This window comes from Micropterus dolomieu, linkage group LG03, assembly GCF_021292245.1.
Source record: "Micropterus dolomieu isolate WLL.071019.BEF.003 ecotype Adirondacks linkage group LG03, ASM2129224v1, whole genome shotgun sequence".
NCBI lineage: Eukaryota > Metazoa > Chordata > Actinopteri > Centrarchiformes > Centrarchidae > Micropterus > Micropterus dolomieu.
In genome coordinates this window covers 25,729,966-25,752,637 of record NC_060152.1, presented here as the reverse complement: position 1 = coordinate 25,752,637, position 22,672 = coordinate 25,729,966, and the positions used below count along the sequence as shown (strand labels likewise).

The following is a 22,672-nucleotide window of genomic DNA, read 5'->3' as shown; positions in this document are numbered from 1 at the left end:
CACACACACACACACAAAGTGATGTCTTAAGCCCTGCACACACCACACACTCCTGTCAAAGCCTTGACTTTAATCTTCAAGTTTAGAGGAACAGAATAATATATGTTAATTTTATATAAATATCTGCATTGTTAGGTCCTTTTCTAAAAAACAGCTAATATACACTGTGAGAACTTTACTGTTTGCAGGTTGGCTGCTGTCCTACAGCGCAATTTGTGTGGCAAGCACTGTATAAAATATCATAATCTGTGACACAAAGGGTTGCAGATGTCCAGTCAAAATGTTTTTTCACATTGTCACAAAATTATCGTAGCCTCCCAACTGATCGATTTCCCATTGAGTAGATTAAAACATGGTTAATGCAGGGCCACAAGTTGCAGAAATATTAAACAGGATCTCATATGGGGAAACGTCCCTTGGGCCTGACGTCTGAGCACAAACCTGTGAAAAATATACTGTAACTGAATGCTGGAGATGAGGAGAGGGAAAGAAAAGGATCTTTTCCTCCTCGCAAACAGAAACATTCTTGAGTAAATAAAAACAACAAACTTTTAAAATATGCGGTTGTATTAGATCAGACTCAAAAAATATACATTAAAAAGACAAATGTCAAAAATTGAAGCAGTAGAGTCCGAGCAATTCTGACTTTTAGTCTGATATGGCTCAAGCTTCATTTCCTGTAATGCAAAGTGTTAGCATAATTGCTCACTTCTTTCAAACCCCACTTTTACCCCCACTTATTAAAAATGCTTGAGTCCAAGTTGACATAAACCTGATATTTTCAAACTTTAGAAAGTTTCCTCCAGAGCCACAGAAGACATACCAACAGTTTTCACATGCTGATTGGTACTGTATATGTGTATATTACATACGGCTGGTTTGTGGAGGATAGGTGTCCTGGCTCCCTGTGAGAATGTCGCACTGATGGCCCAGTAGTAGCACAACGGAATATATTTCTCCAAAAGACAACTTTGGGTACTTGGGTGCTTAACTGCGATTTAGAACTCTAATGTAAAAGGAGAAAAATCTCAAATAGCTAAAGACAACTCAAACCATGGGTCCTTCCCTCAGGTACATAGACAACAGCTGTTAACATCTCCAAAACAAAAGACAGGCTAGATAAGACCAGTAAATAGTGAACTACTGGGATTTGCCATTTTAAAACATAAACCGTACAAATCAAAATATAATATCTGGAAATAGGTCTACACCCATTAAGTCCCATAAGTATACAAATGATACATTACACAAAAAAAAACTAAGAAGACCTCAATTTTCTATTAAGGACGTTATTTAAAAAGCGACCACCAAAACAATTTACTATAGAACTATGTCAATGTATTATCCTAAAGACATGGCGAGATGTACAGAAATTTTTTTTTTACAACGATAAACCCTTTCTGTCCCGGGATCCACCTTGGGATTTCTAAGTCTTTTATTAACAGCCTCTTATGTCCCACCTGTATGCTGAAGAAGCTCCTATAACTTAAGAATTCCTGGGAAGGCCTTGTTTGCCATCCGACCCACTCCAATTCACTGTCTGTACCCAGGACAAGAATCTGAAGTCCATAAAAATCATACATTTTCTTGCTGCATAATCATCTGTACTGTGGCCATCTCTGTGCTTTGCGATGCTAAAAGTTTTGTCTTCTACCTCTGATCCACGGTCTGCAGAACAATGTATGGTAAGCCATTAGGGGTTGATGGTGTTTGAACAGCGGGTGTAGAGGTACTAGAGCATGCCCCTTTCGGCAATGATGGCAAGTGAGGTGAAAATTGTGGCTCCACACACCATGATCCTGCAAAGGAGGAGGCACTGCAGGTTAGAATCCATGGGGGGCTATGGGAGGGTGAAAGGCGCAACAGGGAAAACTGCTCTTGCGATGGAGTTAAAAGCTGTCGTTTGCAGTTCTGGTCACCACCGTTGCCACTGGGGTTTACCCTCTCTGCCACCCTTTGGAGAGTCTGTCGGAAAGAATTGCTGTTCCCAAACAGTTCACCTGAGACACGAGTTGTCCTCCAGTGCCTTCTTGTGGTCCTGTGCCAGCTCATCCAAAGGGTGGCCTGCAGGGTGGCACATCAGCCAGAGGTGGTGGCATGGAAAAAACGCAATAAAATCTATTGCTGTAAAGACTTCAGTCTTGTCTCGGTTCACTTTGACTCAGCTGTCACAGTTTTAAATGCATGCTTTTCTCCATCTGGTCCTTCAATGGTCAAAATGCCATGCACGGATAAAGGCTCGTGCAGACTACATGGCCTTCAACGTCAGCCGATCACTGTGCTTTTAGGACTACACGACTCACTGTCTTGTAACTGGAGTCTTAAATTCGTTGGGATGTTCACACTATGTGACTGATTGGCGACAGGGGGTCACACACTAAACAAGCTGACGACGACTCTGTCACCCGACGACTGTGAATAGTGACACGGGAAATGACGCAAAACTACACGCAAAACAGGAGTTGTTTAAGATTATAAAGATAAAAAAAATTTTAAAAAATGGATTAGCACATGCGGGTAGGCAGGGATTGTCTGTGCTACGGAGAGAGTTGGAGATGAGTAAAATGTGTTTTGTGGTGAAAAAGTAGCTGCGTACTCTGCCAGCTGCCTGCTCTCATTGGCTGGATGTGGATGTCCAGTCAACCGACTACTCCAGATATTTAGCATGCAAGATATCTGGCTGGTGTCGGCGATGCGTCAGCAATGCATCGGCAAGCCGTTTTCATGGTTCTTCAAGTAGTTCACACATAATGATATGCACCGGATCACAGCCTGATGGCGAGCTTGGTGACTAGCAAATTGGGCTTAAAATCATGTAGTGTGAACTAGGCTTTAGTTCAGTGGTGAGTGATGTTGTTGGTTTGTGTAGAATTCATGAAGATAAATCAACATCAGATCTTTAAAAGCACCATTTGGCATTGTATTTATATTTTGTATGGACTCTTTTTGTCCATTTTGGTCTAACCTGTCTGGGTCAGGCTGTGGTTGCAAAATGGATTTGGATTTAAAATTAAATAAATATATAACATGTAGATTACAAGTGTCACCCAGTTTCAATCTGATACAAGATCCTCTTCATCACAGTGTCTCTGGGGGCAGATGTTGCTTTCATGGAGATTTTAATGTCCCATGAAGCTCTAAACATGCTTTTAAGTGCTTCTATACGTGATAGAGGATCCTAGGGGAAAACATGTTAAATCCTGATATAAGGCAGGCCAATGGAGCTCTTGCAGTACTTTTCAGTTATTTGTACAAACACACATCACATCCTGATTGTGAATGTGCACGCATGGCATGTGTGTCCATAACTTTAAGGCTCAGTCTGAGGTCAGACAGCTCTCTCCAGTGAAAAAGTGACCAATTTACCTCAAAATGCAAATTCCTGCTGTACCCTTGTTGGCAAAATAAAAGCATGTGTACATGTTTCCTTTAAGGGACAAATTGACAAATCTGTGTGCAGCCTCCCACTACCGTCTCCTGATTTCACTGATTAATCAAGTGAATAAAAACTAGGTCTTAATTAAAAGGATCTGGACGTGCTCCCGGCTCAGAAACTGGCAGACCCCCACCGTGCAGCTCCACAGCCCTACAAACAAACTCTCAGAATAAATGACCACAATATAAAAGGTAAATAATTCACTGTAATGAGGGAACTTAGCAATAATAACAACCGGCATATGTTGTCAAAATGAAGAGAATTAGGTGTTTTCCACAAATAAAAAAAAGCCTAAATGAAAGTGGAGAAGTAAACTCATAAATAAGAACATAACTCAATTGAATAAAAAGATGTACACCTAAAAAACAAAGTATACATCATTTGAAACCTCAGAATGTGCCCTTGACTTGAAGCCATCTGTTGGGACCTCAGTGTCACAGCTTTCATTTTCTTAAGTAACACTAAGTAAGTGACCTCAAAACTCTAGAGTTATGACACAAGGTAAAATTATGAATACATATAGACTACCATTAATAAGAAGAAAGCGGTGGCTCACCATTAATCATCAGGATTTTAACCTCCAATTCTTACAGCTTTATGCAATATGATTTTAGCCACACAAGGTGAGTGGCATACATACCAGATATAAGGACAAATTTAAAGTGAAATTATTCCTCTGCCTGTGCAAATACATAGGTTATCCCACTTATAATACTGAAGTAACAGCATATTAAGCCTCACCAATATTCCATGCGGGCCCAGAGAAAACATTATCTCTGGGTTTTATAACTGAAGAGCTACAATCCTTACACATCAACTGTCACCGAGTCTGATAGTGGAAACAATCCAATTTTATCTCCCATTCAACAGACACTTCATACGCACACAAAGACACGTCAAATCAAGTATACACATTGCAAGCACAGAGCATGGACTTCAATTAAAGTCCCATTAAAGTTTGGGTTGAAAGGGGGTTGAACCATAGGAGGCAGAGAAGGGCATTTATTGATGGCGCCCTCACATCTCGTTCCTGCATTAAGTTGATTTTAAAAGCAATTAATACACATGGTCAGGGAAAAGTAATGGAGCGCCCTATGTTCTTAACCTGCCGGACATCTCCCAACTAAAGCCCTGGCCAACGCAGCCCTGCTTTGCATTATAAATGACAAGATAAATCTTAATGGATTGAGCATAATCAGCTAGCCATGAAGGCTGACATATACACACATTCACTAGGCATACGAGTGTTCACACACATATACACAAACATGGACGTACAGACACAAGGGAAATTAAAGGCTCTGAATACGTCTGCATTGATTATTTTAAATTATTAGCCAACCTCTCTTTGGACCTCCAATGCTTTTAGCCTAAGCTTTAACACATTTACAGAGACTTATTGACTATAATTACAACTGAGTCTCGGTAATGGACACATCAATTATAAGTCGCACATGTCTCTGACCAAGCGTTGTTCAGGGAATCCCAATCTGGGGTCCATTAGCGTCTCTCCTGCTGGTCTGAAGCTCAATCAGTCTTTACCTTCACCTCTACTGAAACAGCTATTACCTGGCTGCTGTAGATAGTAGCCTTAACATTAGCTTGAGCTGCCAAAGAAGAAGCTGCATCTTCCCACTCCCACTACAGTTGTGCCTAAAAACAAAGGCCTAATAACTGAGCAGCTACACAAAGAGATTGTTTTCCATTTTAAGGCATTAAAAGGCCTCATAAAATCCACAAATCCAATCTGTATCAGTTACATGAGGTTAAGAAATATATGCAGTTGTATGATTTGTATAGTTGTATGAGTAAATGCATTTTATATTTTTCTGATAAAAATCTTATTTCTAGTCCAAATAAGTTTTTAAATTGCATCACAACGCATCTAAAATATGTGCTACAAACTTAGATAAAATATAAATTATTATAAACACCTTCCTAATATGTGTTTTCATGTAGTGGGCTGTAGGGTTTAGGCGCTCCGTTAATTCCTTCTCTATTCAATAAGGTACTTAAAATTAGGGACAATGGCTTTGACGCAGCATACATAATGCGCTATATATATATTGTATACATGTCTGAAAAATACAAAGAGTAGAAAGATTGTATGAGTAAGCAGCATGATACGTACCAGTGTGTGTGCGAATGTGTGCCAGGAAGGCCATGGAGTTGCTGCTCTTGCACACCTTGCCACAGTATTTACACACACTGCCCTGGTTCTCCTCACGCTCGCGGTTGATCTGCTCCGTGTCCTCCACCACATACTTGTTGACCTCCCTCAGAAGCTCCTCATGTTTCTCCTTTATGTGAATGAACAGATCCTGCTCCGATTCGAAGCGGTCTGTGCATTTCACGCACTTGAAGCTCGCGCCCCCTTCGGGCAGCTCCTCCACGCTGTTCTGCTCGTTGCGGAGGTGGGCGGCGCTGGTCAGATGTTGGTGGAGGTTGCTCTCGGTGTAGAACGACTTGCCACACACCAAGCAGTGGAAATGCTTCTCCGTGGAAGGATGCTTCATTGACATGTGCACATTTAGGCCACTCATTCCGTCAGCCATAAAGCCGCAGTCCTCGCAGCGTATGCGAGAGCTGCCTCCTTTGGCTTCCTCTCTTCCCTTCGCTTCCTTGCGTTTGAGCTTCTTGACATGAGATTTGGTGGGCAGGAAGCCGGGGGTCACTGATGATCCTCCAGTCAGACATATCACAGCAGCCTCACCTTCTAGAGACAGACCATCTTGCAGGGCTTGCTCAGCAAGGGTCTTCACGGATACAATGCAGGCATCAAATGGCAGGGCTTTCAACATTTGTTTATCTGAATGAGAGTGGTCACTTTTTGCATCTAAGACCATCACATTTAGGTGTTCATCATCTGCTTGTTTACCCCCTTCCTCCTGGCTCTCTTGCTGTGCGAACTCATCCGCCGCAGGCTGAAGTTCTGCCAGAGCCTCCTGGGGTTCACACAGGGATGTAAGTCCAGGTATCTGGTTGGCTGGATCTGGTTCACCACCACTAGAAGATGCAACTCTCTCTGCTTGTTTTTCATCTGCACTGCCAGCCACACTAGCCAAAGCATCAACAGGCTCTGTCGTGACCAACGGTGCATCTGTATTCTGATGTTCCATGGCCTGGTTGTCATCAGAACAAGATTCAGACTCTTCTGTGGGGCTAGGAGGTTCACATTCAGGGTTAGAGTTTGCCCCCAAAGGCTCAGGGACCTCCTTCATTTTCAATGGTAGTGTCAAATCTCCTTGTTCTTCACTCCCTAGTGGTTCCAGATATTTCTGGCTTCTCTGTTTGTGCTTTTCTGTGTTGGCATGGCGAGACATTTCCCTGCTCGTTACAGCATAGTAGCTACATGCTAGACAGACATACTCAAAGTCTTTGGTGTGCTTTCTCTTGACGTGAAAGTGGAGGGAAGGGATTGATTGAGCTACAAAATCGCAATGGCTGCAAGCATTAACAGAATCATATTTACTTTTTACCTGACTTGCGTCTGATTGAGTTTGCTCTTCTACACTGTGCTCTGTGGAGGCTGTGTTGTCAGATTCCTGCTCTATGTCGGTGGTCTGTGAAGATGCATTTGGTTCCTCTGCTTGTGTAGTTGTGGTTTCCTGCAGTGGTGCACTTGCGTGATCTTTGACTGGGTTCTTATTTGCACTCTCTTGTGCACGTCTAAAATGTTTCTTTGTGACACAGTGACGATCCATGTCTCCTTTGGTCACACAGCTGTAGTTGCACAAAGTGCAGCTGTAGCCATACTCCTTGCTGTGTTTGCGGCGAACATGGACACTCAGGTTAGTGGCGTTGGACACAACCAGGCCACAGTATCCACAAGTGGTCGTGGACCCGTGCTTTGGTCTTCCTCTTTTCTTTCTGGGAGGTTCAAGCTCTAAATCGTCCTCATCAACCAACACAGCTTGGGCAGCCTCCACTGCCTCCTCAGTTTCCTTATTTCCTTCTGTCAAAGTAGCTACCCCTGCTCCACCAGCCTCCTGAGCCATATCATTCGTAAAAGCACTGTCACCAACTGTGACTCTGCTTATACTTTCAACATACACTTCAAATGAGGAAGACTCTGTGCATTTCTCCCCTTTCTGCAGTTGCATGTGGCTATCTGAGGACAGGTGAGCGTCCATCCACTCAGATGTGGCTGAAAAAAAGTTACACAATTTGCAGCGGTACCACTCCTCGTCCAAGTGTTTGACTCGAGCATGGTTCTCCAGCAGTGCAGGGGTGCTAACCCTAAAATCACAGTTAGTACACTTCAGCTGGAACCTGCTAAGCGGACGTTTTGCCGCCACTCGTACTGGAGCAGCCTTTACTGTGCTGCCAGGAACCTCAGCTTCCTCTTCTTTCTCCATGTTCTCATCAGCATCAACTGAAAGACATTTAAAAGATATACTTTTTCTAAGTCTGTTTACAACAATTCATTCAAATAACTCAATTTAAAAAGTATACACACTCACAAGTTTGAACAATAAATGCATTATTAATGGGGGGAAACTTGGCGTAACATGTTTCTACCAAACAGCAACTTCCGGGGCAGAAAAAATTAAGTCAATGTGGAAATGCCAAAAACTGCACTTGCTCAAATGGCCACTTGAGGTTAGATCCAAAAGAGAGCCAATCCCCATACACCCCCATGTTAAAATGTTTGAATAACTTAACTGTTTGAAATATATTAAGGCTTAAAGTTATGCATTATCAACTCATGTTTGATGTTTAACACCTATTACCAATATTATATTAAGTGAAAATTCCCCCTAAAAAGAGATTTTAGATACAATTAATATGTAACAGTTAAGACTTCAACCACTCTATCAGTCAGTCAATTTTTTGGTGGAGCGTTTCTCCTTCAAATATAAACTGAATTCTCTGGATTTCAACTTTGACTGAACTGCAGAATTAGCATATACTTACATGTGTATGGGGTGTCTTTGGTGTGGTATCTGTGGATATGCACATCTAGAGGAGACTTGTCCCTAAACTCTTGCCCACAGTAGTTGCAGGAATATATCATCTTAGGTTTTGGGGTTCGCTTGCTTACTCTTCTCTCTTGTGTAGGAACTGTCTCTTCTTGATCAGCCTGCTGTTTCTCTAATACAGTTTCCTTTTTAGTCTTTGTGTTTATGCAATTGTTGGTGTCTGCTGATGTCAGCTCATCAAGATCAGACTCCTGGTTTTGCTTAACTTCAGCACCCCTTTCTGTCTCCATGTCTGTTTCCTGCTGGATTTCATCTGGACTCACATCAGAGAGATTTTCACCTCTTTCAGGTGGCTTTGCAGTTCTGCTGGTATTCTTTGAGTTCTTTCCATGCTTTCTTGCATAGTGAATCTTCAGTGACCTTGGACATTTGGCTGAGAAGCCACAAACGGTGCAGAGGTTATCCCCATCGTTAGGTGCAGGGACTGGCAGCAGCCTCTTAGCGAGTTCCTTATCTGCTTCATCAGGCTTGGCCTTCCTATTTTGTGAGTCTCTTTCAGTTTCCTCCATTTCCACATGATCTGGCTGCACCTTCCCATCGGTGTTGCCTTCAGGCACTTTGTCTTCAACAGCCTCCTTTCCTGATATTAATGTTTTATCCATATCATATCCTGCTATAATTATATAACAGTGAAGCTGATCTCTATCCTCAAAACTGAATCACACTCCTGGAAAAAAAACACAGAATTTATGTTTGGCATCTTCAATTGTCTGAAACACACTCTGTAAACAAGTTAAATGCATTAGCCACAAATTCTGTAATTAAGCACAAGCTTCTGAAAAGTGATCAATCTTTCAGCAACACTATCAGAACTAACGCATGTAAATGTCGCCATCTAGTGCTTCCACATGAAAATTGTTAGGTAAAATTAGCAAGAGACCTGGCTGTTCCTGCTTATTAAATGAGAAAAGTTGCTTAAGTTACAGTTACTTAATGGAGTATACATATGTCAATGTTGGTTTAAGATTTATTACTAAATGCTTGTAGACATGATTCAGCAGAGCTATAGTCATTGTCACAATTTGATCAGTAAAAGTATAGCTTAATATTTAATTATGAATAATCATATTTCTAATGCATCACAGAAGCAATAGTTGCAATGTGTCCTTTTCAGTGACAAAGATGCAATTTAATTTTACAGTGGCCGAGACAGCTCAGCGCACTGCGACTTGTTGCTTGTATGTCCTGTATTTGCAGCGTGTTTCTTTTTACCACCTGTGTACTCAAAGTGATGAATGTGTTCCTTAATGTGCTTGTTTTACTTATTTGCAGCTTTCTCAACCGCAATAAAATACATTGTTTGTGTAAAATGTAAGGGCACCTTTGGCAATATTATGTTTCAGACCTTTTTCCACGATCCACGTCACCAATGTTTAAAGCATTTGTATACACCTTTTCGCTTTCATCAGAAATCAATACTGGATGCAGTCCGTTACTTAGATTTACGTGTAGTGGGTCATACCTTCTTTGTGCTAACAAGCCTTAGCCTATTTGTACTCGCAGTAAATGCAGTATCTAGAAAAAGTGAACTTAGGGCTTCGTTGGCCTCATTGGCTTCAATGAGGACTTTATGTCAAACTGTAAAATGTGCTCACTATCGCCACCTATCGTATATTTTGGTAGACTGAGACTACAGGATTAACAGAAGGCACACCATTATCAAGTTCCAATTTCCAGTAATGTCTTTGAAGTCGCTGATGTTAAGGTGATTGTACGCCAAAATGAGTGGCTTGTAGGTGAATGAAGGGTCTAAACTCGTTTCGACATTGTGTTTTCAGGTTTTTAATTGAGTATTTTGGTATTAACAACTGGTTCCCTCTACAGAGCAGAACACTATAGTAACCGGGTCGCAGGCAGCGGTATCAGCTGATTTCACACATGGTCAACGAATGCTGTCCGCTTCTGGTACAGCTCCGTCGTCGTCTCACAAGCCTTCGAGCACAATTTAGCCACAATGTGGACTCGCTGATTATCTATATGGTCTACTTTCCAGCTGGTTCACTGCCGAGCATCCGATACTAGCTTAAAAGTAATGTTAAGTTAGCCGGACAGGTTTTACACTGCACGTTAGAGAGGTCAACGCATAACATCCAGTGTTGCCGTGCAAAATACTGGGTGAAAACTATTTTCATGACGTGAACGGTTCTTGCACCAGGACCAAAAATTAGTTATGTTATTCTGGATACTGCTACTGTCTACCGAGGCTAACATGCTAACAAGCGACATGTTTCCGAACTGAGATACGCAGAGCGCGTCCAATGAAATCGCAACATCAGTTGTGTAATCCAATCACAGTGAGGCAAAGGCGGGTCTAGTTCGCTCCATGGCTTGAAAAACGACGGCAGCACAGAGGCCCAAAAAGGAGGCTAACGTCGACCTCTGAAACAGTGGTCGATGTTGCTGAAACAGTGCTTGTAAACACCACATAAAGTGTTCTGTTGTTTCAGTAAAGGCAAATCGATCAACTATTAGACAAAACAGCATAACCTCAATTAAACTTACCTCTTGTTATACGAATATTTCCACTGTCCGCGCTTTTTGCTGCTAGACACAAATGGCGTACCGTAGCGTGAGCCATGCGTCACACGAGAAGGCGTTTTTTTCCCCCACCTGTTTTGCGTAAAGTCCCGCCCTACTGTGCTGTGATTGGCTAGTTCGTTATTTTGACGCGTCCTTGTGATTGGATGAAAGCTTCACTGACTCTAAACTATGTAAAAATAAAATAAAAAATAAACTATGTCATAATAAAAATACATATATATCCCCCTAATATCTACAGAGGGGGCGCAACTCACTTTTAACTTCATGCAATTTAATTGAGCTTTTAAATTGCAGCTAATTATGTATTCATAACATAACTTTATTCAGTGGATGTATTTCACTCAATCTTGAGCCATGTGTTGCATTAGAGAAAAACAAAGGATTAAATAACTGTTATGTTCTGCCTCTCATGAGTACAAGTGTCAGTGTGGTAAAGTAATTGATTAAACTGTTCCTATTTCGTAAAACGACCACAAAATTAATGCAAAGAAACATGCGAGGGAGCACCGAGGATCTCTTATCACCATGCGGGTTCCAACAGCAGTATCCAATCACAAGGACGCGTCGAATAACAAGTAGTAGCCAATCACAGCACAGTAGGGCGGGACTTGGCTCAAAACGGGTGGGAAAGAAATACCGCGGCATTGGCTGCCCTGGCTTCTCCTTTTTCTTTTCGACACCAGCTGATTTGGTCACATGATGCACTCTCGTTTCGTGGGAAAAACGATTTCACAAATATAAAAAGAAGGCAAAACATTGAAATTGGTGACATTTGAAGACTTGTTGAAAATACCAAGACGCCCAGGGAGAAATGTGTTAATTGCTGCTGTTCAGCATTGTAACTCTTACAACACACGCAGTCAGGAACTGATGTATTTAAGGTCATGTTTTGCAGGTGGGTTTGTATCAAAGAACATCACCAGCCAAGCATAGCATCATGCAAAGACAGGAAATTCATTTTGTACGTTTTAGACATGCAGACACAACTTACCTGTTTGAATGTCGGCATTTCTATTCTTCTGTAAAAAGATATTGCTTTTGTTACTTAGGAAAGGTTGTTGACTTAAGGGAGGATGATTCATGTAGGCTATAGATTGCAGCTGAGGTTAAATTTTCTTGGGCAGACCATCCTCCAGCTGGGCACTATGGCATTTCCATATAGGTACATCTTAATGTCAATCCACATTTCTGTAGTATTTATTTATAGTGGCCATGTGAGTGAGTTGTGCTTTTGTTTGAAGTTTTAAAATTCGAACAAAATCTATATTTAGTAGTCTGTTGTAAAGAAAAGAAATAGAAAAACACTGTACTAAGTGCGGTGCTATAGTCTTTTAAAATGTGAATGTACATGTTTATGTTTTCTTCGTAGCCATTTTGTTATGAACTATCATTAAAATGGGAATATAAGAAATATATTATTGTATTTATTAAAAGTAGGTCCATCATATGGTTTATACAGAGACAGCGGATAGCCTATTTCTTCTCAAATGGTCAGCCTGTGATGAATCACCACTTCCATTTGACATCCTGTGTTAGCTTTATGGGAAGACTGAAGATGGATTAATGCATGGGCATTAATTGATTAAGTAGTCTGACAGGTCAGGAGGTGATAAATGATACCTCCCACATTGAATACAGTTTACTTTGCAATCATTTTCTTTAATTCATCACAGTCCAAATTATATGACATGGATGGTTAGAAACACATACCCCCTCCTCTCCTGTCCCCCATTTTTTATTAGGATTCATCATTCATTTTTCTCCATTAGTTGTCTATTAAAAGAGGGAAGGGTGGCTTTGGTGGACACTGCCTCAATCGCCTCTCTTTTTAGCTGTTGTGCCTCTTAAAGTTTTGTCATGAAATCAACAGACTATCCCCCTTAAATGTGTTTGTTTTTTGTTGTAATATGTTTTCAATAAATAAATCAGTTAGTTTACTATATTTATAGATCCACAGAGAAAAAATATATAAATTAGATATTTAGAAACATTACTGGCTCTAAATATATACAGTTTATGTAATTCATATTTTATTTCCACCTTTCATAGTACTCAAATGTTTTCTGTGAAGCACAGCACAAATTTAAATCTTTTTTTTTCGTAAGCTCAAATAAGCTTCTTTATCGCTCCAGCATCAATTCACCCATTGCAGCTCAGCCACATATTCATTACAGTCAGACATCTATAAAAGGGCTAATTTTCTGAAATAAAATATTACATAATGGTGTAATAGGCTCCCTGCGATGGATTGGCGACCTGTCCAGGGTGTACCCCGCCTTTCACCCGATGGCAGCTGGGATTGGCTCCAGCCCCCCGCGACCCTGTACACAGGATAAGGATGGATGGATGGTGTAATAGGCAAAGCAGAGTTTGTTAATATGTTACATTTTCACATTTTACAGACATAAGACACATGTTGTAGTAAGTAAGTACCGCATATGCTCTTTAGTAGGCACTTAGGCCGGACCAGTTAAGCCTACCACTTGATATATTGGTACCTTAAGTTAAGGTACTTTTAATATCCACAGTAAAAACAGCAGTTATATGATCCACAGTAGCAATCCTGTAATATATTGTACACAGTGATCAAGCCATGACACTGTCTCCCAGCATTATGTAAAATTGTTCAGAGAACAACATTTTACTAGAGGTCAAAGTCATATCTCTATAATGAGTTTTACTTGTCTTTGAACAAATAAATATTGTCTGAAATATGAATGAATTTCACTGTCTTGCCAAAAAGATAAGGTTCAGTTACAAAGACAAAATCTACACATACATATGCAACATGTGCACATTTATTGTCATATACATATAACTACTGTACCTATAATCATATACACATACCTCACTCTCTTCTAACTATTTCCAGTTGATGATCTAAAAAAATAAATAGGAATAAAAACAAAATGAAACACAACTAAAGTCTGCATCCTCAAATGTTTAGCATTGATTATTTTTAAAGACCCAGTTGTTTCCAATTTGTTGCCCAATTAGTCATCAGGGATGTGGGCCTGTGCAGGTTTTGTTTAATAGGCCCTTCTTTTTTACAGCAGACATTTTCATTTTTCATAGCACTAGAAGCACAGGTGTTACTAATAACATTAACGCTGGCTCAGCTCCATTCAAGTGTCTCAGTAAGCTGTGACAGTGAGCCAGCATGTACCATACCAGGACCCAGAAATAAAAGCAGCTAAAGGGAATTAATTCATCATTAATTTTATTATTTATGTATAATTGTTCATTTTATTGTCAAAATATCTTCTTCAAAAAAGGACTACTGACATCACCCTGACCTTAGCTTTGTTGTATGTCTTAGGCTAGGATAAAATTACACCTTAATCATTCTTATTAAGGAAGTGTCGTGTTACCTCGTGTAACTTTAAACTGAGCAGGCCCAATCAAGCACAGTAACTAAGAACACCTGTGTGTCCACTGGGGTCGCAGTTGACTAAACGCTGAGCTATGGCAAAGACCCAGCATATGACATTTATTTTCAATCAAACTTTGAAACATGCTTATATGCAGTATACAGTAGAACAAGAGAAGCTTGTGAATAACACAGAGCACAGAGCCTGCCATTCAAAAGGCACATGCGGTTGTTGTGATAGTCCCCCAGTACCACAGATGATCCTCAAACTGGCTCCCACTGTCATGGATAAAAGGAATTAGTTGGAGGAAAATTGTGGGAGTAATTATCACACAAACTAACCATGTTGTCTCTCTAAGCAGAAATAATAGCTTCAAACGTGTGCCCCATATTCCTGCACTGTACCTTAGACAATTGCTTAAGTCTGCTGAACCACTATTGTATCAGTGGGCTCACACTACCCGAGGTTGCTTTTAAATTAGATGGAATGGAATATTATGTGCACTGTGGTTCTCATTGAGTTTGCCACTGCTGTGTGTATTCAGCACCTGATTAACTAAGGCAGCAGCTCTTAGCACTGTCAGCTCCTGGACTTAACCTGGTTGGCTACTAAACCTACAGACGCACACTGCTATTGAAAGAGAGCTCATTAGGGCAGTGCAGGTGGGATTTCTATGAGATCACTAGGGTCAAGAAAAAAATGGTTATGTAATGATAATGATTACAAAGTCTTTTGGTCAAACTGCATCCGTTTTTGCTGTTTCTTTCAGGTTATCCATCACTGAAACATAAACATAAACACAAAGTGTGGTAAGTATTGAAGCCCCTATTGTGCCTCATATGACTGTTGGTGGGGTTTAGTTCCCTATCTTGCACCCAGCGCAAAGCGTCATTAGTAGTATCCAAGTAATGCAATTGTAATTTTTGCACGCAGCTCCTATATTTTTATTTTTATTTTCTCTTAAGAGAGATGCTGTGCCATAGACTGTTTAAAAGAAGTGGACGTAGTCGTGACGTCACCCGTTGGTTTATGGACTGCCTCAAGTTTGGCCGATTTTTATCCCCAACTACATTTTTGAAAAAAATGGTGGTCTCACTTTTGTCTTGATATGTAATTTCTCTCCAAATAAACTTCCTGTTGCAAGTTTCATCAGCAGTCACTTCTTGCATGGAATCTATGCTTTGTCCACATTTTTTCTTCTCACAGAACTTTCTTATGGAATAATATTGATATAACTATAATATATATTAGAAATTCTTCTCTCTTTTATCCAAAGTGGTTCCAAAGAAATATCGTAAATATCTTGTCATTATTTGATGAACTTGGCTCCATAATGTCATATGAGAACTTCATGATAAAGCACAGTTTTCCCATTCCTTTTAAGGAATACAACGCTGTCATTAAAGCCATCCCTTCTGGTTTGATCCATCTAATTAGGAGTCATGTTCTTTTTAATAAAGTAAATACCTCATATGCTCCACCTACATTGTCTTTGAACGGCATCAAATTACTTGATAAAAAATTTAATAATAAATATAATCGTCAAATTTTGCAAAGTAAAAACAAGATTATTCCAAGAGGAAATTTTTATTGGAATTCACAGTTGGATGATATAAATTGGAAAAAAGCATGGCTTTTACCTCAAAAATTTTGTATTTCCAACAAGGTAAAAGAAAGTCATTTAAAAATCTTACATAAAATTTATCCTGTATATTCTATAATATCCAAATATGTGGATGTTGATGTTCCTTTTGTGGACGCGCTGATGAAACATTTATTCATCTTTTCTTTTATTGTGATTCTACAAAGAAGTTTTGGTCTGATTAAATTATTTCATATTCCATCCCCCCATGGTCATTTATAACTTTTCTCTCAAGGATGTAATATGTTACTATGATAATAGTAAGGATCAGTCTCTAATTCATGTGGTTAACTTTTTTATTTTACTGGGGAAATTTTTCATTCATAAACAGAAATTCTCAGTGTCTCAACCCTCATTCCCTCTCTTTTTAGTGGAATTTAAATCACTTTTCAAATCCCTTTCTGTGATAGACAATAACAAAAGCAACAGATTCATAGAGTGTTATATAAGTATATTTGGTAAGCTTTGGTAAGCTTCCCTGATATTATTAATTTATCCTTTATGTATTGTTAGTGTATGATGAGTTTACCCTTTTTGTATCCCCTGGCTGGTTATTTCTTACATGTATTCTTTTATTTTCTTTTTCTGAAATACAGTACATATATATTTATTTATTTGTTTGTGTTTTCCCATAGTGCTAGCTATCTGAGAAGGATAAGTGAAAATTTTATGTATGTTTTGATTATGCAGGGTTTTTTTATGCATATATATTTGTGATATGTGAAATGTATTGGCTCTCTGATTTTGTAGCCATTTGACTATTTTTCTAATTTATAATAAATAAAGTTTATAAAAAAAAAAAAAAAAAAAGCTTTTGTCAATAGAGCGCCATCATGTTGAGTTTTTGCAACCAGGAAGTGCCTGGAAGTGACCGTATTTGGACAAGACGATAGAGCTAACGGTCGTTCGAGGAGCTAGTCTATAACTGCCCCGCAATATTTGCTGTGACTTTACTGCACACATGGACGTAGAAAGTAAATCGTTAAAGTAAACACTCATACAACAATAAAACACAAAATAAAGAAACCACTGGAAGAGAGAGAGCTGTGACCAAGCAGCAAACTTCCGATTTCATCAGCAAGTTTAATACAGTAACTTAATCTGCAATTCATCGAGTGGGTTAGGGGTGTAGGTGCCATATCCGTACCGCCAGCAAGAGCCATTCTTCACATGCGCAAAAGGGGTCCTGTCTGTCAAAGAAGGTTACTGCAAATGTGCCTGTTCATAATTATTCGTGTGTTGTTGTCTGTTCTCATCTCAGGGCATCAAATACTTACGCTTTATTAGCGTTATTTGATGCAAAAGGTATCCTTTGGCGTCCGTATGAGACGCCTCTGGGTTCGTCTGAATTAGACACCCTGTCTAGACCGGAAGCGCTAGTAGCTAGCTAGGTAGCTAGGTAGCTAGCTAGCCTCAGGCCGATGTTCTAGCAGCTAGCAGTTAGCATCCTTTGTGTTGCTTTGTGTTGATTTTTTAAATGTTTTTAATATCTAAAGTATAGTCATATTACATCATAGTGAACAGTTAAATCTCCAGTGATTAAAGAACATTGTTATCTCGATATGAAAGATTTAGTTGGATCATTTTGAATAGGCAGATTTGCGGTAACCTTCTTTGACTGACAGAACAGATTTTGCGCATGTGAAGAACGGCTCTTGTGGTGCGTTCCAGTTGACATGGGAAGTCGGAATTTCCGAGTTCAAAGGTCAAAATTTCAAAGGGAACGCCCCCTTAAATCGGAATCGCACTACCCCGACTTCGTGATCCAAGATGGCTGTCGGGGGGGACAACAGTTAGTGAAAGCTGTAGTTTATACTGTCTATTAGCACTTCTGTGTACTTGTGACTCATATAAATGTTTGTACACAAAGTGCTGTCCAAGTAGTCTGTGGACGTGTTGCTACAGTGTTTAGTGTGAGTAAATACTGCACAATGCGTTTTTTAATCAACCGGCGTATCAATAGCTAGCCTGGCTAGTTGTAAACAAACAGCTGGCCGAGCGAAGTTTTCCGACTTGTTAACTGGAACGCCGTCAACTCGGGTGTGACATCATTCCCAGCTCTGACCTTCGACCTCTGAGATAAATGGAACGCAGCATTACTGGCTGTACGGATCTGGCGCTTACAAGGGGCATGACCGTTTTGATTGACCACCTGTCAATCAAAGCGGTCATGCGCTTTTGGACATTTTCATTTGAATATTAAATGTTTTTATCGTGATAACATTTTTGGCCATATCGCCCAGCCCTACTCTGAGAGGGTCTTGTGTGGTTTTTATTGTAGAGATAGCACCTATTTACTACATGTGCATTTAATCAGTTCTGAGCTCTCAGAGTTTGCAACATCACAATAAATACTACCTAGTGGGCTTCATAATTACTCTGTGCAGATCATTCTTTGTTTCATCACTTACCCACAGGTTGGTTTAGATGTGTCCACATTCTTCTGTGTTTAAACTAGACTTATATCAGAGAAGCAAACAACTTTTCATAAACTTCAGGCTCTGTTACTGGGTGTATGGCTCCTTATTTGTTGTAAAGTATAAGTTAGAAAGTAAAAATACTCCTTCACACACAGAAATACACTGCATAATTTTCAACATTTCATGTGAAACATGTTGGGAGTATTTGCACTTTTCAACTTATACTAGACTGTGTTCTTCAGCAAGAGTTAAGCTTTGATGTTTCATATTTTATCTGTGGTATACGTATTAGCTTTATAGTAAGTAGTAAAGACGGGGAGTGCTAATATATATATAGAATTTGTAACAATGTGAACTATAAACCATATTTTTTTTTTAAATGGACCCATAACACAAATATGGAAAATATGTAAAACTCAAAGTAAACAGAACGAGAGAAGGCCTTTCCATGTCAGTCCACGCTAACAGCACAATGAAGAGTCTTCCCAGGTCTCTGCAGCTGTCTAGGCACCAGGTGGGACATCTGATCCACAGTATAATTCTAGGAGGAAAATGTGTAATAAATGCTTCAGGTAATGTAAAATATAAAGTAAGCAATACAGATGGATCTTTAAAAAATAGAATATTGTGGAGAAGTTAGTTTTCTAACGTAATTTAATTCAAAAAGTGAATCTGTGATATATTCGAGATTCATTTCACAAAGTTAAACATTTCAAGCCTTTTTTTTGTTTTGATCTTGATGATTACGGTTTACAGCTCATGGAAATCAAAACTCCAGTATCTCTGTATAACAATTTTAGAATAGCCTAAATACAGTTCTGTATTGTAAAATATACAGAAATGTCAACTGGAGCTCTCTAATCAGCTAATTAACTCAAAACACCTGCAAAGGTTTCTGAAGCCTTTAGTCTCTCCCTCTGGTTCTGGTGCTCACAATTAACCTTTCCACAGTATTCTAATTTTTTGAGATGCTCCTCTAAAAGATGCATCAGTGTTTTAATATTAACAGCACTATTATGTCACATACGTGGGAGAAAATGGAGCAAGGGAGACAGTCTTTAAGAATTTTTGTGTTGTCCATATAAGAAAATTAATATCAACTGTCAAATGTCCAGTAGCCAAGACTAGTAACGTTACTTACAGTTTAAGCTGTGTGTAGCAGACATGGAGGCTTCAGAACCTCCACAAGAACCAATCACTGAAAGATATAAACATCTTGTGACAAATATAAAAAGTACCTTTCTCTCCCAAGTGTTCTCTTCTCACACAGCCCTGTCGACAGCAGCAACGTTATCTAGTGCTGCAAATTAACGTTACCACATTTACATATTAAAAAGCATTTTAAACCTTGTGAAGTATAATGTCAATAACATAGTTACATAGTTATTTTAATATTTTCAGGTTTCTTACCTCAACTGTAAGCTGGTAACGACCATAGACTGGTAACAACACGGCCACAGGTTCCAACCTCCACCATACAGCACAGGAAACAGAAATGACTGGTTCACAACTCTCAACTGTGGGTCTCTAGGTTTTTTTATATACAGTCTATGGATTTGAGTCGTTCATTTGTCACGTGACAGCTCGGCTACTGTGGAGTAGGAATGAACTAATTGCTCACTAACACTCACATGGGTCCACCCCAGTCTTTCGTTCATTCGGCATCATGAGTTACTGCCAGTGCCACAGAATGAGAGGCAATTCGGTTGTCAGGTAGCAGTCACTGGACTGACATTATCTTTTTTGTTAATTATGTAACATTTTATAAAGCATAATGCTATTACAGTGCAGTGATGTTGTGCCATAGTTTTAACACAGCCGTACCGTAACTTTAGTCCTGCTAGTGTTTAGCTACAGTTTACAGCTGATGAGAGTTGTTCTGGGTACAGCAGGAGCCAAATTACCTCAGAGGTAGTCTCCTCTCCAAAACGAACTGGGCCGGTCATTAAAACATAGCAACGTTAATGTTAATGTTAGCCCTGTGGTGTGTTTACAGCTAACAGCTGATCAGGGTCCGCCAGAGAACGCAAGGTAACTTTTCCTTTTTATTTATCAACAGAGCTGTGCTGTTGTTTCACAGCTCTTGACTGGTGAACAACCTTGCAGTGTTTGAGAGCGATGTGCTCATGTTTGTCTCTCTCTCCAAATCCAAACCTGATGTGATCCATTCTGCGTCCAGACCTGCCAAACTGCTGCTTTACATTATTTTTATATTTGTTATTTTATTTCTCTGTCTCTCTCTCTGTGCTGGAGTTCTTTGAAGAACTTGGTGGCTTTATCCATATTATTATTAAATTGGTTGAATTTTAATGAGTGTGTTTTATTCATATAGTGTGTCAAGCTTATTACTTTACATTTTATTCATTTAGCTGATGCATAACCAAAGCGACTTACAATTGCTATACATGTCAGAGGTCGCACGCCTCTGGAGCAACGAGGGGTTAAGTGTCTTGCTCAGGGACACATTGGTAGAATGGGTCACAGTGGGGAATTGGATCCGGGTCTCTCACACCAAAGGCATATGTCTTATCCATTGTATATGTATGTATGTATGTATGTATGTATGTATGTATGTATATATATATATGTGGTCATTTGCCACACTAGATTATGTGGAGACTAACGTTAACGTTAACATGAATCAGCATTTATTGTTATGGTTACTTGACATTTGACAGCTGATTTAACTGTCTGTCTTCAAAGGACAACACAAAAACATATTGTTGACTAATATTATTGACTGTCCTCTATATAGCGAGGTGTTGCTCACTTGTTCCATTTTCTCTCAAATATGTGACATAATAGTCACCCAAATTGAGGCATCTTTTATAGTTAACTTTACTTTTTTACATTAACTACCTGCAACATTTATTACAACATTTATTTTCCTTCCATAGTCACAGTGTCGATCAGATGGCAAACCTGGTGGCAGATAACTGCAGAGACATGTCACACTTAACGGGAGGAGTTTATTCAGCGCAGACAGGACACTAGAGTCCCGTAAGACGAGGGGAGGAGGACTATGTATAAATGACGCTTGGTGCTCAAACGCAGCTAAAGTGGATGGACAATGTTTACCAGATGTGGAATTTTTAATGTTGAGATGTCGGCCATACTATCTGCCCAGAGAATTCTCCAGTGTTTTTGTTGTTGCTGTTTTCAAAAAATGCTGTAGAGGTCATCAGCAGTCGCATGACAAAACAACCTGATGGTGTTTTTATTGTTGCTGGTGATTTTAATCAAACAATATCCGACTGGTATTATCTAAATTCCACCAGCATGTCCACATCCTCACCAGAGGAACAAACACGCTGGACCACGTCTACACAAATATTCCTGGCAGCTACAAAGCCCTCCCCCGTCCCCATTTTGGTTTATCAGACCATATTTCTCTGCTTCTTCAGCCCACTTACACCCAGCTGATTATAAGGGTCAAACCAACAATTAAAACAGTGTGTGGACAGATGAGGCTACAGCAGCTCTGCAGGACTGTTTTGGGAGCAAAGATTGGAGTATGTTCAGAGAGGCCGCCACCCAGGAGAGCCACATCAACCATGAGGAATATACATCATCAGTGACATCATCCATCAGCAAATGAGTTGATGATGTGGTGATCACTAAGACAATAAAATCATTCCCCAATCAGAAGGCCTGGATGAATGGAGAGGTGAGGGCTCTATCTAGAGCCAAAAAGCTGCTTTTTGGTCAGGTGATAAAGAAGATTACAGCACTGCCAGAGTGACACTGAAAGCTGGCATCAAGGAGGCAAAGTGGAGACATCAGCAGAGACTGGAGAGAGACCTCTACACCAACAACAATAAAGATACGTGGCAGGCCATCAAAAACAACACAGGCTACAATAGCAGGAGCACCCCCATCATGTGTGAGGCCACATTACCAGATGAACTTAACACCTTTTATACTCGTTTTGATCTCCTCAACAAGGAGTCAGCTGTAAAGTCTACTCCACCTCCAGAGGACCGGTCACTGTCAGTATCCACAGCAGATGTGAGGAGAGTCCTGCTGTGAGTGAATGAGTAAATCAGCTTGGCCGGATAACATTCCTGCCCGTGTACTACAAATCTGTGCCAATCAGCTAGTTGATGTTCTTACTGACATTTAAAACATCTCACTGTCTCAGGAGAGGGTTCCCACCTGCTTCAAGACAGCCACCATCGTTCCTATACCTAAAAAGTCTGCAGTGTCTAGTCTGAATGACTACTGCCCTGTGGCTCTAACCCCCATTCTGATGAAGTGCTTTGAGAAACTGGTTCTTCAGC

General features: G+C 39.9%; 1 protein-coding gene and 1 long non-coding RNA gene across 2 annotated transcripts in view; one reads left to right on the top strand and one right to left on the bottom strand.

Annotated features, from left to right (window-relative positions):
* Nucleotides 1-9,896, bottom strand: part of LOC123968120 (zinc finger protein 407-like) — a 54,675-nt gene extending 44,779 nt beyond the window's left edge. The window contains exons 1-3 of the mRNA XM_046044636.1: nt 9,881-9,896; nt 8,354-9,085; nt 5,568-7,811 (exon numbers count right to left, since the gene is read on the bottom strand). Coding sequence (XP_045900592.1) covers nt 5,568-7,811; nt 8,354-9,020 — 2,911 coding nt within the window. The 5' untranslated portion in view covers nt 9,021-9,085; nt 9,881-9,896. The remainder of the gene's footprint in view (nt 1-5,567; nt 7,812-8,353; nt 9,086-9,880) is intronic.
* Nucleotides 9,897-10,077: 181 nt separating this feature from the next.
* LOC123968016 lies at nt 10,078-15,503 on the top strand. Its single transcript, XR_006824389.1, has 3 exons — nt 10,078-10,123; nt 15,100-15,139; nt 15,296-15,503. It is a non-coding gene; the product is annotated as an uncharacterized LOC123968016 (long non-coding RNA).
* Nucleotides 15,504-22,672: the final 7,169 nt, after the last annotated feature.